We start from the raw sequence: 13,870 nt of genomic DNA on the forward strand, positions 1-13,870 counted from the left end.
TAGGAAAAAAGAAGAGAGAAAATGGATATAAAAAGGAAAAGCTTGGTAGTGGGGAAAGTAAGTTGAGATATCTTTTACCACCTTATCATTTGACAAACCTTTAATAGGTCTGTATTTTAAGCTTTTGTAAATGGGGTTGACAGCCTAATTGATTCCTTTTATTATGAGATTTGTTTTCATGAGCTCCCTATGTTTCATAAACCAATATATAGAGAGGAGTTTGAAATTTATAGAATTACTTCGGCCAAATAACTACTACAATGTGATGTTTTAGATGATACATAAAGAACTCATCGGGTGGGGAAATTCATAACCTGCGGGAAAAATTCATGTGACAATTCTGTGGAGCCAAAGACATGTTGTTCTTATGTTTGACTTATGAATTTGAAGTAAGACAACGGAAGGAACGCCATAATATGGCGTTTTAGGACATCTAAACTCATCAAGTGAGAAACACACTATAATTATCCGACAAGTTGAGAGTTTGCACCGTTGTTTCCTTTTATTGATAAATTCTCTTTTGTTATAGGCGTATTGGTGGAAGTAGTTCTTACCATCACTCAAGTAGATAATAAAAAGAAACATAGATAAAAAGATGTACTATTAAAAACAATTAAGATAAACGGCAACGATAACAATTGAGTAGTTGATGCAATAGGTGATGGGGAAAAAGGCTGTCAATAGACAATAGGTAGATAAGAAAGAGAATAAAGTTATACAAAATTTGATATGGGCATATAGTGAAGGGGAAAAAAAAAGTATAATGCCCATAATATTGTGTCCATGAAACAAAACTTAGTAGCTTCTCTTATTAGTGAAGTCTATCTAGTACTTTTAAATCTCTAGTTGTGGAAGTGATGATTTTGCTTTTCCATAGCCAAGTTGAAGGACAAAAAGGAATGGGAATTAAGCTGAAGTGACTGGAAGATTAAAAGGAAGGTCAAAAACAAAAAGAAAGCAGTTGGGAGCCTGAGTTATTGCCAAACTCTATTGTGCTCGAGATTTATTTTTGTGGACAAGTTCTTTCCAATATTAGATCCATGAAGTCAAGTTTTATCGCATGCAGAAGAGCGGTGAAAACTATTCGATACTACCCAAGAGGCCTCAATACTAACTAAAATTTGTGTCGTATCGAATAGTTTTCACCACAAACTTATTATGAGACCAAATATTCTACTGCATTGAGTTCTTTACTAGTTCTTTTTTCCCATTTTTTTTACTTCCTCTCCATGTTCCCTACTCGATAGCTTCATCTCTAGTAACATAAAATTATGATAGAGAACTATGATAGATTTAAGATATAACACGAAATCCTTTCCTCAAATTCTTTTTTACAATACATTATATTATATATCAAGAAAACAATCCAACAATCAATCCAAGGATATCCCAATACAATTGGAGCAGACAGGAGGCAGCAGCAAACCGAAAAAAAAAAGACCAGAAAAAGCTCATTAGACCGAGACTGCAATATCTCTCACATAAATTTACAAGAACCTCTGAAGCACCATGGAGGATATAGGATCAAAAGGTAATGAAATCCCGAAACAGGAGAAGCATATCTTTCAGTATATGAATGCTCTAAGTTTTCCATTAGCTAGCATACATTATATAAGGGTGACTAGAAATGGAAATAGAACACAAAATGGGGGACAGAGAAACAACAGAACCTCGACAAAAAAATTCAACCGAGGTTTAGAATCGAGATCTTATATGCGACAGCTAGGTGGATGACCAATCAGTCTGCATTGTTCAGGAAGCAACGAAGAGATTACTTGCCCATTTAGTGGAAAAAGTTCACCATCGATTCCACACCCACTTCGGGTACCTTTGCCTGGCTTGATTCTTACTGACTTCACCTGTTCAAACACAATCAAATTCTTAGGGAGTGCTTTCATTACTTAAGAATTTTACTCACAGTCTTACTGAAGGAATGTCATAGTCTGTACCTTCAATCTACATTATTGACATTTTCATGAAACAACTGATAAAGTATGTGCTTAGGAAGACGCTGGATCAGCTTTTAAGTCAAACTCTTGGTAAAAATTCTAGGGGAAAGAAAGCCAAACTCCTATCACTTGCAGTTTTACTCACATAACTCATAAAAGTCTGTTTTACAATCCTAGAGGTTAAAATTATTGCAGTGAGTAGTCAAAGAGACTAGAAATAGTGATTGGAATTTCCTAGATGAAATAAGGAGAGAGAGAAAAAAAAGGCATATCAAGCCTTCATTGCATTTTATATAAAGCAGAATGACATAACTATACCTTGATATATTCCACATACGGCAGTGTAAGGTGTCGGCCTAACTGTAAACGTAAGAGAAATCTCAACAACCTCAGTCGTCCACTCCCACGCACTAATAGAAGATCCAAAGTGTTGTCATCTGGTTCAGCTTTTGGTGCAATAACTTGAGAACTTAAACTTTGGACGGTCTTGCATGAATGATTGCATACTAGAACACCGATAAAGTGGCCTTTTGAGCTCACCCAATTCTCTTCGTACCTGGGGACGTCTTCCTTTACTACCCCTAGCTCCGGATCATCTGGCGGGCCCGGCAGCTCAATAGGTTTTTCCACGTTCCAGTTTGGTTCAGTATCCCACTTTGGCTCAGCATCCCATATTGGACCTGGATCAGACATTGTTGAAGAAATATCTTCCTTGTCATTCGGTGCTGTATTTCCCCAAGAAGATCTAGTCGGATCATATGTGGTGGTTAAGCCGGACCATTTGTCTGCCCTGGATTTGGATCTGGTTCTTGGCCAGTTCGGAGTTGTCGATAATGGCATCTGAGGATGAACAACTTCTTCTCTTTCTGTCATTGCATTATTACTTCTCCCAGATGAAAGGCGTTTAGTCTTCGGATCAAGGCCACGTACATAGTCAGATGGCTCGGTGCTTGCATGTGTGCTAGTTGTATCCAAGTCTCCAGATATATGACTAGGGCTCATCATTGAATCGATACTCGATAAACTCGAAGCTCTAGGAAGACCATCTTTGCTTGATCTTCTCATAATATCGGTGTAGAGATCTGACATATCAAGTGGGTTATGATCTGGTGATACTTTTCCTTCTGTGTCCTCTTTGGATGCAGGAAGGTATTCCAGTTCAAAGCTGTACTTCGGCAAGCATAAAAACTTTAGAACACCAGCAACGAAATATCGTAGTGGACCAAAGCGCTTCTGATATTTCTCAGATAGTTCTAATACTGCAACAAAGTTAGAAAATGCATATCAATAGCAGTTAGAAGGATGAAACTGCGAGACATAAATGCATCTCAACATGGGAAGTCAGATCCAGAAGGCTGAAACTCACGATATTATCAAACAGTCTCCTTAAAGAATATAGCTAGGGGTAACATACGTTGGCTGACAAATTATGTCTGACAAGCAACGGGTCCACAGAAAGTAAACATTATATGCAAAGATTAGGATTTTATTAAACAAAAAGTACGTTTGACGGATTTGGATGTGCTTATTGGATAAGACCATCAAAACGCTACTATTATCTAGTTCTCTTAGAATCAATTTGGGAGAAGACTCCGGACCTATTATGCACAAGACCTGAAGTTTTGAGAAATGAAAGGTTTAATGTTGTGGGAAATGGCAACTGAATCTTGTTATGATACCACCACTTGCGTTCTCTGAAGTACTTCAAGATTATAACATCAAATCCAGTGGTACCAGTTACTATAAATCCTGAAATAACTAGAGTTCCAAAATAATTTACCCTAGTGGATCATAAAAGTCGATTAGTCAGATGAAAAAGACAGATATGGATAGTTAGATAGAGAACATCAACGAAATTCTTACAAACATGAGATGCAGTCGTGACACTGACAGAATTAGCTAAGAACGGATTTTAGGATAGTCAGAACATAAATTAGAGGAAATTTATGATAGCATTGCTAAAAGTTACACAGACAACCAATTGCATCAATATAGCAGGTTCCTGGCTAGGAGAACATACCATCACTGATAAAACCGAAGTACGAAACAGTCATCCCGAAGTGGATAACACCAGTTTGTATCCACTCAACAGCAAAAACATCTGTAGCTGTAAGACCACCCTGAGACCAACAAAAACACCAACCGTTAAAGCTACACAGAACTATACAATCAGAAACCTCCTACTATGACAAAAAAAAAATTTAAGGGGCCTAAAAGGTTTAGAAAATGGACTATTTAATTGACATGTTCGGACAATCCTAAACTGTTTCTAGAAGAAACTATAACTCTCACTTGGATAGCTGGATAGGGAATTATACTATTCATCTTGTAAGTTGTATCAATCATCCCTTCTATACAAAATAAGACTATTTAAGAGAGAGCAGCAGATTTCCAATTAGCTTCTGGAGGATACACAATTAGACATGTCTGGTTCAATGTAAACAACAAGCACACTCGCCATATGTGGAATATTTAATGAATACAGGTCCTAAAATCCTAACAGTCCTAAACTCCCAACCCAGTAAACATACAGGCTTTTAACTTCAATGGGGCATAAGCTACGGCTTCATTGAAGTCGTTGTGACAGAAAGTTGTGAAAGAGAGGCTGTACATTTTCAAAATCTTGGAGTGGACTACATCTTGGTTGCATGGGGGAAAAAATACTGTTCATCTTAACCCAGTTTTGATCAAATCAAGTATCTTAAATGATTTACAGGTACAAGCCATATTCATACAGTAATTACATGAATTAAATCGTAATTTCGTAATGGAGACATTCTAGACTGCAGTCTGAAGACACCATTAACTTTGTGTGTGGGCGTGGGTGTGTTTCGGTTCAATAGACTAAAGCCTCCATTGCCTAATAACTAGATCAATTCAGTTTTCTAAAAAACAAAAAAGTCAAGAAGAGGTTTGAGGGAGAGATGAAATAATTAGCTAGTCAGTCAATGAAGAGCAATGACAATTACATACTTCCCACGCATATACTACTTTTGCAATAGAATAGTGAGAGCTAAATGAAAAGGTTTACAAGAATTGATGATAAAAGGTACCTTCACAATAGCTATTGCAGCTGAAATGGGATCTCTAACTCCCAGAACTGTCCAAACTAGTGAATTATCAGAACCAGCAGGAATAATGCCGATTGGAATTGAAATTCCTTCCTTCTGGTCATTTCTATTGAGTAGACCATTCAAAACCTACACAGCCGAAAAACACAAATGGAGTTTAGAACTTTAGATAAATGAGATACACAAGATACAAGACACAGGAACTGAAACGTTTAAACTCATTGACGGGAAAAGTAAGCTCCACATTCGTATCCAACAGATATCTGAACCAAGCATGAAAACCACTACAAAGACTAGGAACCTAAAAACAGTAACAGATTATCAGTATCATGAGATGACTCTGCAACATGCCGGCACTACATTTTTACACATAAATAAAATATCCTTAGCCCACCATTGCATAAAAAGAATAAAAACTTCAAGTTTGACTATCCTCCCCAACCCACAACCATTGTATTCCAATCAATTAAGACGATGAAATAATATCCAAATCGTGAATCAAGATGATTTACTCTATCCATTACATGTTCACAACTACAACATATGTCATTGAAATTAATTATTCAAATCATCATGTTGCAGTTTTCTTTTTCCATCATAATTCAACTCTCAAAAACAATAGAATTTCAAACTAGAATTGTTGAACCAATCAAAGTTAGCAGTATAATTAAACGTATAAAGATATTAAAACAAAAAAATTTCCCCAAAGAGGAATGTGGAATGACATACCCCATAAGGTTCATGGATTCACCCATTGTTAACAAAATAATAGATACCTTGTGCTTCTCTACTGATGTACACAATTTACAACACAGTAGTGCAGAATATAATGTGCAAATAAGGAACCATAATTTGGATAGTTGAAAACATACATATATACATGAGAAACTGTTAATTTATATGCTACACCAAAATAATAAACTACGAACATGACGTTAGAAAAAATGGGCACCGACCTCATTAACAATCCCATCGCCTCCAACACATATAATTCCTGGAAGAAATAGAAGGAAAGAAATTAATTTAAGCCAGATAGCGTAAAATAAACAAAATACTTGAAAACACAATGATATAGCACTACCATCAGGACATGTACTGAAGTCAACACTTGAAGCAAGCTTTCTAGCATGGCCGGCAGAGGTTGTTTTTACAACTTCCATCTTGAACCCCGCAAGCTGTCCAGCATTGAAAATTTGATATAAATTACAACATATTATTGCCATAAATGCTAAATTATTTTGCTTACAATGATGCTCTCAGATTGAAGTAAAATAACATAATTCAAGTAAGAGAGCACACATTTGTTGAAAGCATTAGGCAACTGATGCTTCTAAGAGTAAAGGGACAGTCAAAGCCTACTCAAAAGAAACCAGATGATGAGTGCTGGAATCATCTCTATAAGAATTATTTGGCTTCCCAGGGTTGCTACTCAGGTGGAATCTTGTGACAAAATATCACATCCTCTCGAGGGTCCTAAACTCCTACAAACTTAAAAGATGATGCTGAAGGATCATTTAGAATTGGAGGTTTTCCTAGTGCGGCTATGTTGTCAAAGCGATGGACTAGGCACGATGGATGCTAATAAGCATTCATTACAATAGAATCTAGCACCCACATTAATCAGCCGAGGTGGATGCTGAGTCAAGTCAGAAACTATATCTTCTGTTAGATGTGATAGTCAACAGCCTTTCGAGACTCACGAGTGAATTATCAATCGGCCATAAAAAAGTTTCTATCCCAAAATTATAAGGGAAGAAACATCGGATGTACTGTTAACAAAACATTAGATGTAAAAGGACTATTACATCTAATACAAACAAAGATGATCAATTGTTGAAATAAAGTGAAAAAAAAAAGCATCAGAACAGATGCCACCGACCTTAAATATGGGTTCTACTTTGGTGTGAAAAACTTTGCTCGAGCGACCACGTCCAGATCGTGGATTTAGTATCACAAGCATTGTAGGTGGACTTTTACATCTAATATACTCAGGCAGAAAATCACTAGTAATTGTGTTAGAAGCCTCCTTTGAAGAAACCATAGGATGAGGTAAACAATTCACAAAACACTGTTGCTCTGCAAACCCACTAACCCATTGATGAGCTTCTTCAGGGCTAGAAGCCAAGAACCGATAGTCCTTTCTACTCCTTCGAGGTTTCACAAAACATTGAAGACCACATGACCCCTTTCTTACTGGGTATGAGTGCACAGTAAAGAGTCTGAGACCCAATTTATATGTTACCTGCCAAAATGAAGAACAGCATCAAGGCCCGTTCAGGCTCTTTAGCCACAAAATTATTTCACAACAAGGAAAGCCAGTATGACTTCAAGAAACTTACAGAAATCACATCCTCCAAGGACAGCATATGAGATCCCCAAATTAATGCCTTGCTTGTAAGTTTAGCATCACTTGCTTCTTGGTTTGTGGTTTCAGTAGATGCCTTCACATCACTTAAGTTAGTTCCACTTTTTTCCAGAACCAGCTTCCCAGAAAAAACTTCATAACCCAATAAATCAGACTTCTCATCTCCTATGTCAATCCTGTGGTCTTGGGCCTTCAGTTTCTCCGGATCATCAATGGCAACATGAGCCTCATTTTGTCTTGTAGACTTCACTTTGCTACGTTTTTCAGGAAAGACAACCGGGGAAGAGAGCTGGCCAGTCGCTATTTGAGAACACCTACTGCTGAGACGACGGAGAGATTGCTGCGGCATCACCCTCAAAGAACTAATATTTTGGGGAAGATTGCCACTCTTCTGCATGTCTGTTCACTATCACAAACTAACCAGAGTCTACGAACCACAATACTATTGATAATATTGGCCTCATACAAGCTGGAAAAAAGAAAAACATGCAGACGACAGTCCAAATACTAGCATAGTAGTTCCGCGCCCGATCCTGGTTCAAGGGAAGGGTCGATATAATGATCTTACTCCAGAGGAAACACTGAGAAATAAAAATAGATAAAACAAATGTGAAGCAAGGTAACGAAAATTAAGTTCTTTCAAGGAAGAATAGGCAAGCATCAATTTCATATACATTCTATACAAAATTGAACATGCTTATGAAACGAAATTGCAATCATAAACCATACAGACTCTTTCAAATGGAAGCTGAAGTATGAACCCACCTAACACACTCTTTTCTTCTCATAAGTAAATATGTATTATACAGAAAATAATAATAGTAGAAACTGGAGAGACGGGAATAAACAAGGGAGTCCATCAACTCCTTACCACACCTAAAAACCTAATATTTTCAATGTGGAAAATGGCAAGGTACTAACTAGTAACTAAGACACCATTATGTACATTCATTCACATCTTACGTTTGAATCCCTTGGATAAACACAATACTTTTGTACTCCATTAGAATTATACCTAACTATAAAATACATAAACCCATTCTGGCCACATCAACCGGCAAAACCTATGCTCGCATATACTTGTACGTTTATAATCCTTCTAAATTACAACCAAAATTTGATTAGTCTATACAATTACAGTATACAAAACACAAATGAAATCTGTCTAAAATGTTATATTCAGTTACGAAAAAAAAAATCCTGATCAGAAGCTCAATTACAATATCTTCACCAAAAACCTTTAGTAATTAGAAGCAAATAATAATAAATGCTTTGAGCTTGTGGGACTACTACAGCACTTTCGCACCTAGGCGTCCTATCTAAGATAGGATTTTGTAATATTATGAGAGAAGAAAAAAAAAAGGAATCTTGAGCATAAATTTACTGAAGATGACTTATCTGCACCTAAACTGTAGTGTTTCTGAGCTACAATTAAAACTCGGCTTGAAACTAACCACTAATCATCCCCATCACCTAAAATGCACTATTATGATTAAGAGAAGTTCATTTCTCCACAGGGTTCATTCCTTCTAGAGCTCTTCCGAAGCTCAAGTTCAAGAAAGTGAAGAGAGAGAGAGAGAGAGAGAGAGAGAGAGAGAGATGGTTTAGGAGGGGTTTAGTTCATCAGAGTATCTGCTTACTTAAGAGCTCAAGTAGACGCAGGTAGCTAATTTATCTACCTTTTTGAGATGATAAATTCCTTACCAACCCATGTCAGAAATGTTTGACTGGAATTAAATTGTTAAAGAGTGTTCCACAAACAGTATGATGAAACAAAAGAAGAGAAATCAGAACATTAAACGTCTAAAAGAAGAAAAAAAAACCTAAGCTACTTCTCGATATCATCAATTCATTTTCAATCAAAATCAAAATCTAATACTATTAAATTCAAATAATCTTGAAAAGTATTTCTTCAGCAATTAACAGTCATAGATCTCTGCAAATCCAGAGCTCCAAAATCATCATCATTTTACAAAATACACAGATCAGAATATCAGATCAACAACTAATCAAAAATTTCACCAAATCAAAAGAAATTTAATTGAAATTATAATCTAGGTTTATTTGATTTCTCAAATTATACACAAAAAATTAAAAAAAAAAAAAAAAAAAAATTCGAAGAGGAAAAACAACGAACCTCTAAAAAGGGAAAGGCAATATCTGGGAAGAAGAAATCAGTGGTGGAATGAAACCAAAAATCTCATCCAAAATCTGGGCTTCTGCTAAAACTAAAAGATCAGATCGCCTCGAGATAAAAAAATACCTGAAAAGAAAACCCTAGCGATGATGAATGAACGAACACCTTTCCTTCCTCAGAGATATGTTGTACTCATGTACCACCACCAACAATACCACTACCAAAAAGAAGAGAGAGAAAAAAACAAGGTCGGATGAGAGAGAGAAAGGGGAAGAAATTTTATGGCGTGTGTTGGATACGAAGCGGCGATTTTGAGTTGAGAAAGAAGGCGTAGAGGATAAATTTGGAGAAGAGGACGACGTCCCAACAAAATACTACTACTAGAGATTTTTTTAGAGAGAGAAAATCTAGATAGAGAGAGAGAGAGAGAGAGAAACAATTTTTTACAATCTTCATGAATTTTGTCGTTCCAATTTGGGGAAGAAAAGCAGAACAAAAAAAAAAAGTTACTATGGGCGGCATCTGTTAATGCTTTGGGCGCTCCAAAGTATCCTAAGGAGTCAAAATGAAATTAGTTTTCAAAAACTTTCAAAACAATAAAGACACCACATTTATCCCCGATCATCTATTTCATCGCCTCTTTCCTCCACTTCATCTCTATCGCCACCTTATCATATTTTTCGGCGAAGGTCACCAACCAACCCCGACGTCCTTCAAAACTTTACAAAAATTATTTCTTACTTTTTCTTCCCTCCCTCATTTCTTACTTTTTCTTCCCTCCCTCATCTTTCTTCTTTCTTATCTCTATATACTCTCTCTCTCTCTCTCTCTCTCTCTCTCTCTCTCTCTCTCTCTCTCTCTCTCTCTCTCTCTATGTTCGGGCGAACGGGAGGAGTCCCCTCGCCATAATTTTGGTTTCATCTGAAAAACAGAGCTCCGACGAAGGGGATCATCCCCTTCGCCAAAGCATATAAAGAGAAAGAGAAGAGAGAATGAAGAAGAAGAAGAAGGTAGAAAAAGAAGGAAAAAGAGAGAGAAATAAGAATAAACATTATTTTTAAAGTTTGAAAGTCGTTGAAAAATTTGACAGACTGACGACCTTCGCTTGGGAAAATGATAAAGTAGCGAGAGAGATGACGAAATGGATGACAAAGGGATAGATGAGATGGCTTTAATGTTCTAAAAGTTTTTTAGAATTAATTTTATTTTGGCCCCCAAAGGGTAGGGGCGGGAATCGGTCCGGACGGGCCGATCGGTCCATTGACGACTACCCATCAAGTTCGGGCGGAACAAACGCAACTCAAACTTGTTCGTTCGAACAACCAGACAAAACGGACAGGCATTTCGGTTTTCTCTGGAAAATGTTCGTTCGTGTGTTTTTGTACACCGGTCGGTCAGGCACCGGGTATACATCGTAATTTGTAAAAAAAAGTCATCGAGTTTATTAACTTAGTAACTAATTATAACAAAATAAAAAACACCGAGATAAGAAATCGTCAATTAGATTGAAGTTTCTCAGAGAAAAATCAAAAAGAAAGGAAAGCATGATTAAGGGTTAGGGTTTAGCCGTTGAGAATCGGGAGAGGCGTGAGTGCAAGAGAGTCGAAGAGAAGAGGAAAGAAAATGTTGGACTTCTTCTGATTTCGAGAGTTATATGCCATATCCTAATATAATAATCTAACACTACCATCTTACTCTAAACATTAAATGATTCATATTTATTATGGGTGGTTATTGCGAACGAGTAAATGGACAGCCTAAATGGACGGACTCGGATGGTACACAGATTAGGCCCCTTTGACAGTGTTTGTCCGCTAAACATCTATCGGGAGGGTGGGTTTTGACCGTCTCAGTCACCGACGTCCACGGGGCCTTCAAACGCAAGGGCGAGGCTAGTAAGGGGCATGTGGGGGCACATCACATCCCAAAATGAGAAAACCTCACCCCTCATCCAAACTCAAAAACTTTTGCCTTTAAAGTTCAAACTTAGTTAACTTTGTTGTCCAACTTTAGTAAATTCAAAGCTCAAACTCGTATTTGTAATGTCAATGCATGAACTTTTTCCTTATGGAGTACCTTCTATCATGTTAATCAATATGCTGAAAACAATTATTTCAATATTTTCCTTCCTAAGCAAAAGTTGCTTCTTTTCTTACACAATTCGACAAACATAATAATTTATCTCAATTTTCTTTTGAAACGAATTTCGCTTATTATTGTATTTTTCCTGATACAATGAGGTATAAACTTTAACCCTCCTATGCAGGATATCATCCAACTGAAGGGTTTCCATCATTATTTACTTTTAAGTCTCAAAAATATAAAAGTAAAAATATCGAAAGATCTCTGACATTCAAATTTGACATATTAAATAATTATGACAAAAATATGAGAATCTAAAATATCTCGCATCTCTTGAACGATAATATAATAAAATACTATGTTTGGCAAAAGAACCTCAAATGATGGTGGCATTTTATGGTATTTTTTCAGATACCTTAATTTTCACTATTTTATGGATTTACCACTCGAATAGAAAACAAATGAATAACTAATAACTTACTCACTTATTTTGAAGTGTGTCCTTGATATTATTGATATGAAGGTGTATGCAATGTTTTAAACTCGCCGAAAGTAACTTTAGACGGCAATGATTTAATATATTACGAGTTTATCAATATAATGTTTTTGTTATAAAAAAAATTTATTTATATTTATTAGTAAAAAGTGCCCCCGTTAAGAAAATTTTCTGACCTCGTCATTGTTCCAGCGTGGGCGGGTATTAGGTCGCAGGCTAAAATCCCACTCCTACAAAGAGTCTTTGGAGGTCAAATCGAACTGTCGGACACCTATTTTGTGAGGGGGGCGGGGGGGGGGGGGGGGAGGGGGCGTAAAGGACGATAATAAGGGCGCTTATAGAACCACCCTGGGGTTTATTGGTTTTACAGCTATTGATCGTCAAAAACTCGGCAAAGTTTTAAAAATCGTCTGACAACAAAACTACAGACGTTCATTTTGTTTGTGCGACAAAGGGTGAAATCGTAAATTGAGTAATTTTGACTTGGCGTAATTAATTGCCTTAGGATGGTAGTGTTTGTTTTTTAGGTCAAGAATTCTACGGATAAGATTATGTTGTAGGATTAGGTGAGAGACAGCTAAGCAGCAAAATGGGAAATAGTAAAGAATATACCCGATGAAATGGATAAGTAAAAGGAGTAGTATTACCTGTAAAGACAAGGGGTAGTAAATTGGTAATAAATTTTGAGATGATTCCAACTTAGCCCTCAATATGTCACTAATTAGCTTGTGTGAGTCACTACATTTGACCAACTTTTATTTTAGTCCTTTTTACCACGATGAAAGTTGATGGAGTAGTATTTTTTTTTGTTGAAATGATACTTTTTCGTTGGGTTCTTCCTTTCCTTTCCTTTCCTTTCCTTTCTCTTCTTCATCTCTCGTATTTTATCATATGGAAGACCTTTATTAATAATTATTTAATAGTTTAATACTCCACCGTAAATGTCCTAAAAGAAAATGTTAACGACAGTAAGGTTGAAGAATCAAGTGGGGTGTTAATGAGTTTGAAAATCTAGCTGGAGTGTCAGTAGTTATGGAACTTATCTAGGGTTTCAATGAACTGGAATCTCAAACTCACTGAAACACCATATGGAGTTCAGAAAAAAAAATCTCGTATGATGTTTTCATTTTATTGAAATCTCAAACAGTGTTTTAATTTCACTAAAATCACATTTGCGATTTCACAATGAAAAATAAGAGGGAAGGAGAGAACAAAGAGACAACGGGGAAGAGTGAGAGGCGTGACGGTGACAGAGTAGAGATAGAAGACGAATATTGAAGATGAAAAAGGACGAAGATTGAGACTACAAAATGAAAATTGAAAATATTAAAAAGAAATATGGGGGAATTGGTAAACGAGAAAACAGACTAATTTTTTTCTTAATTAGGTTGGAACATTTATGGGCAGGGGCGAGAATCAAACCATCACAAGTAGTACGACGCTCTAATTTCATCAGGCGAACGAATCGATCATCTTTTGTCGTTGAACATCATGGTAGTCGGGCCAGACTAGTCCAACAAGCAAAACTTTCTGACTGAGTTTGACCATATAATTAAGGGTTAATTCCGTTTTGGCCCCCAATTTGTGACCAATTCGCCGTTTTGGTCCCATATGTGTCCGACAATTCTTTTTGACTCCTAATTGTGTCCGGTAGTTCCTTTTGTCCCCCAGTTTTTATCACATGTACCAATTCTGCCCTTATAGCATTTTTCTAAATATTTGTTTGCTTGTAAATATAAATGTAATGATTCTTGAGATATATATATATAT

General features: G+C 36.5%; 1 protein-coding gene across 5 annotated transcripts; it reads right to left on the minus strand.

The window, feature by feature from the left end:
* Window positions 1-1,314: 1,314 nt before the first annotated feature.
* On the minus strand, window positions 1,315-9,692 carry LCBK1 (long-chain base (LCB) kinase 1). 5 transcript variants are annotated; one of them, XM_086655725.1, is made up of 9 exons: window positions 9,649-9,692; window positions 7,360-7,918; window positions 6,900-7,262; window positions 6,102-6,195; window positions 5,977-6,014; window positions 5,003-5,149; window positions 3,970-4,069; window positions 2,268-3,208; window positions 1,315-1,859 (listed from the first exon to the last, which is right to left on the minus strand). In XM_086655725.1, the coding sequence occupies exons 2-9, from the start codon at window positions 7,780-7,782 to the stop codon at window positions 1,710-1,712; spliced, it is 2,256 nt and encodes a 751-aa protein (XP_086511851.1). In that variant the 5' UTR covers window positions 7,783-7,918; window positions 9,649-9,692; the 3' UTR covers window positions 1,315-1,709. The 5 variants fall into 5 exon arrangements, with proteins under 5 accessions (XP_086511851.1, XP_086511848.1, XP_086511850.1 ...); XM_086655722.1 differs by having other exon boundaries at window positions 7,360-7,966; XM_086655724.1 differs by having other exon boundaries at window positions 9,523-9,692.
* Window positions 9,693-13,870: the final 4,178 nt, after the last annotated feature.

The sequence above is a fragment of the Eschscholzia californica genome, unplaced genomic scaffold (genome assembly GCF_041429995.1).
Source record: "Eschscholzia californica isolate CP2 unplaced genomic scaffold, dmEscCali1.0.p SCAF_1, whole genome shotgun sequence".
Taxonomy (NCBI): domain Eukaryota; kingdom Viridiplantae; phylum Streptophyta; class Magnoliopsida; order Ranunculales; family Papaveraceae; genus Eschscholzia; species Eschscholzia californica.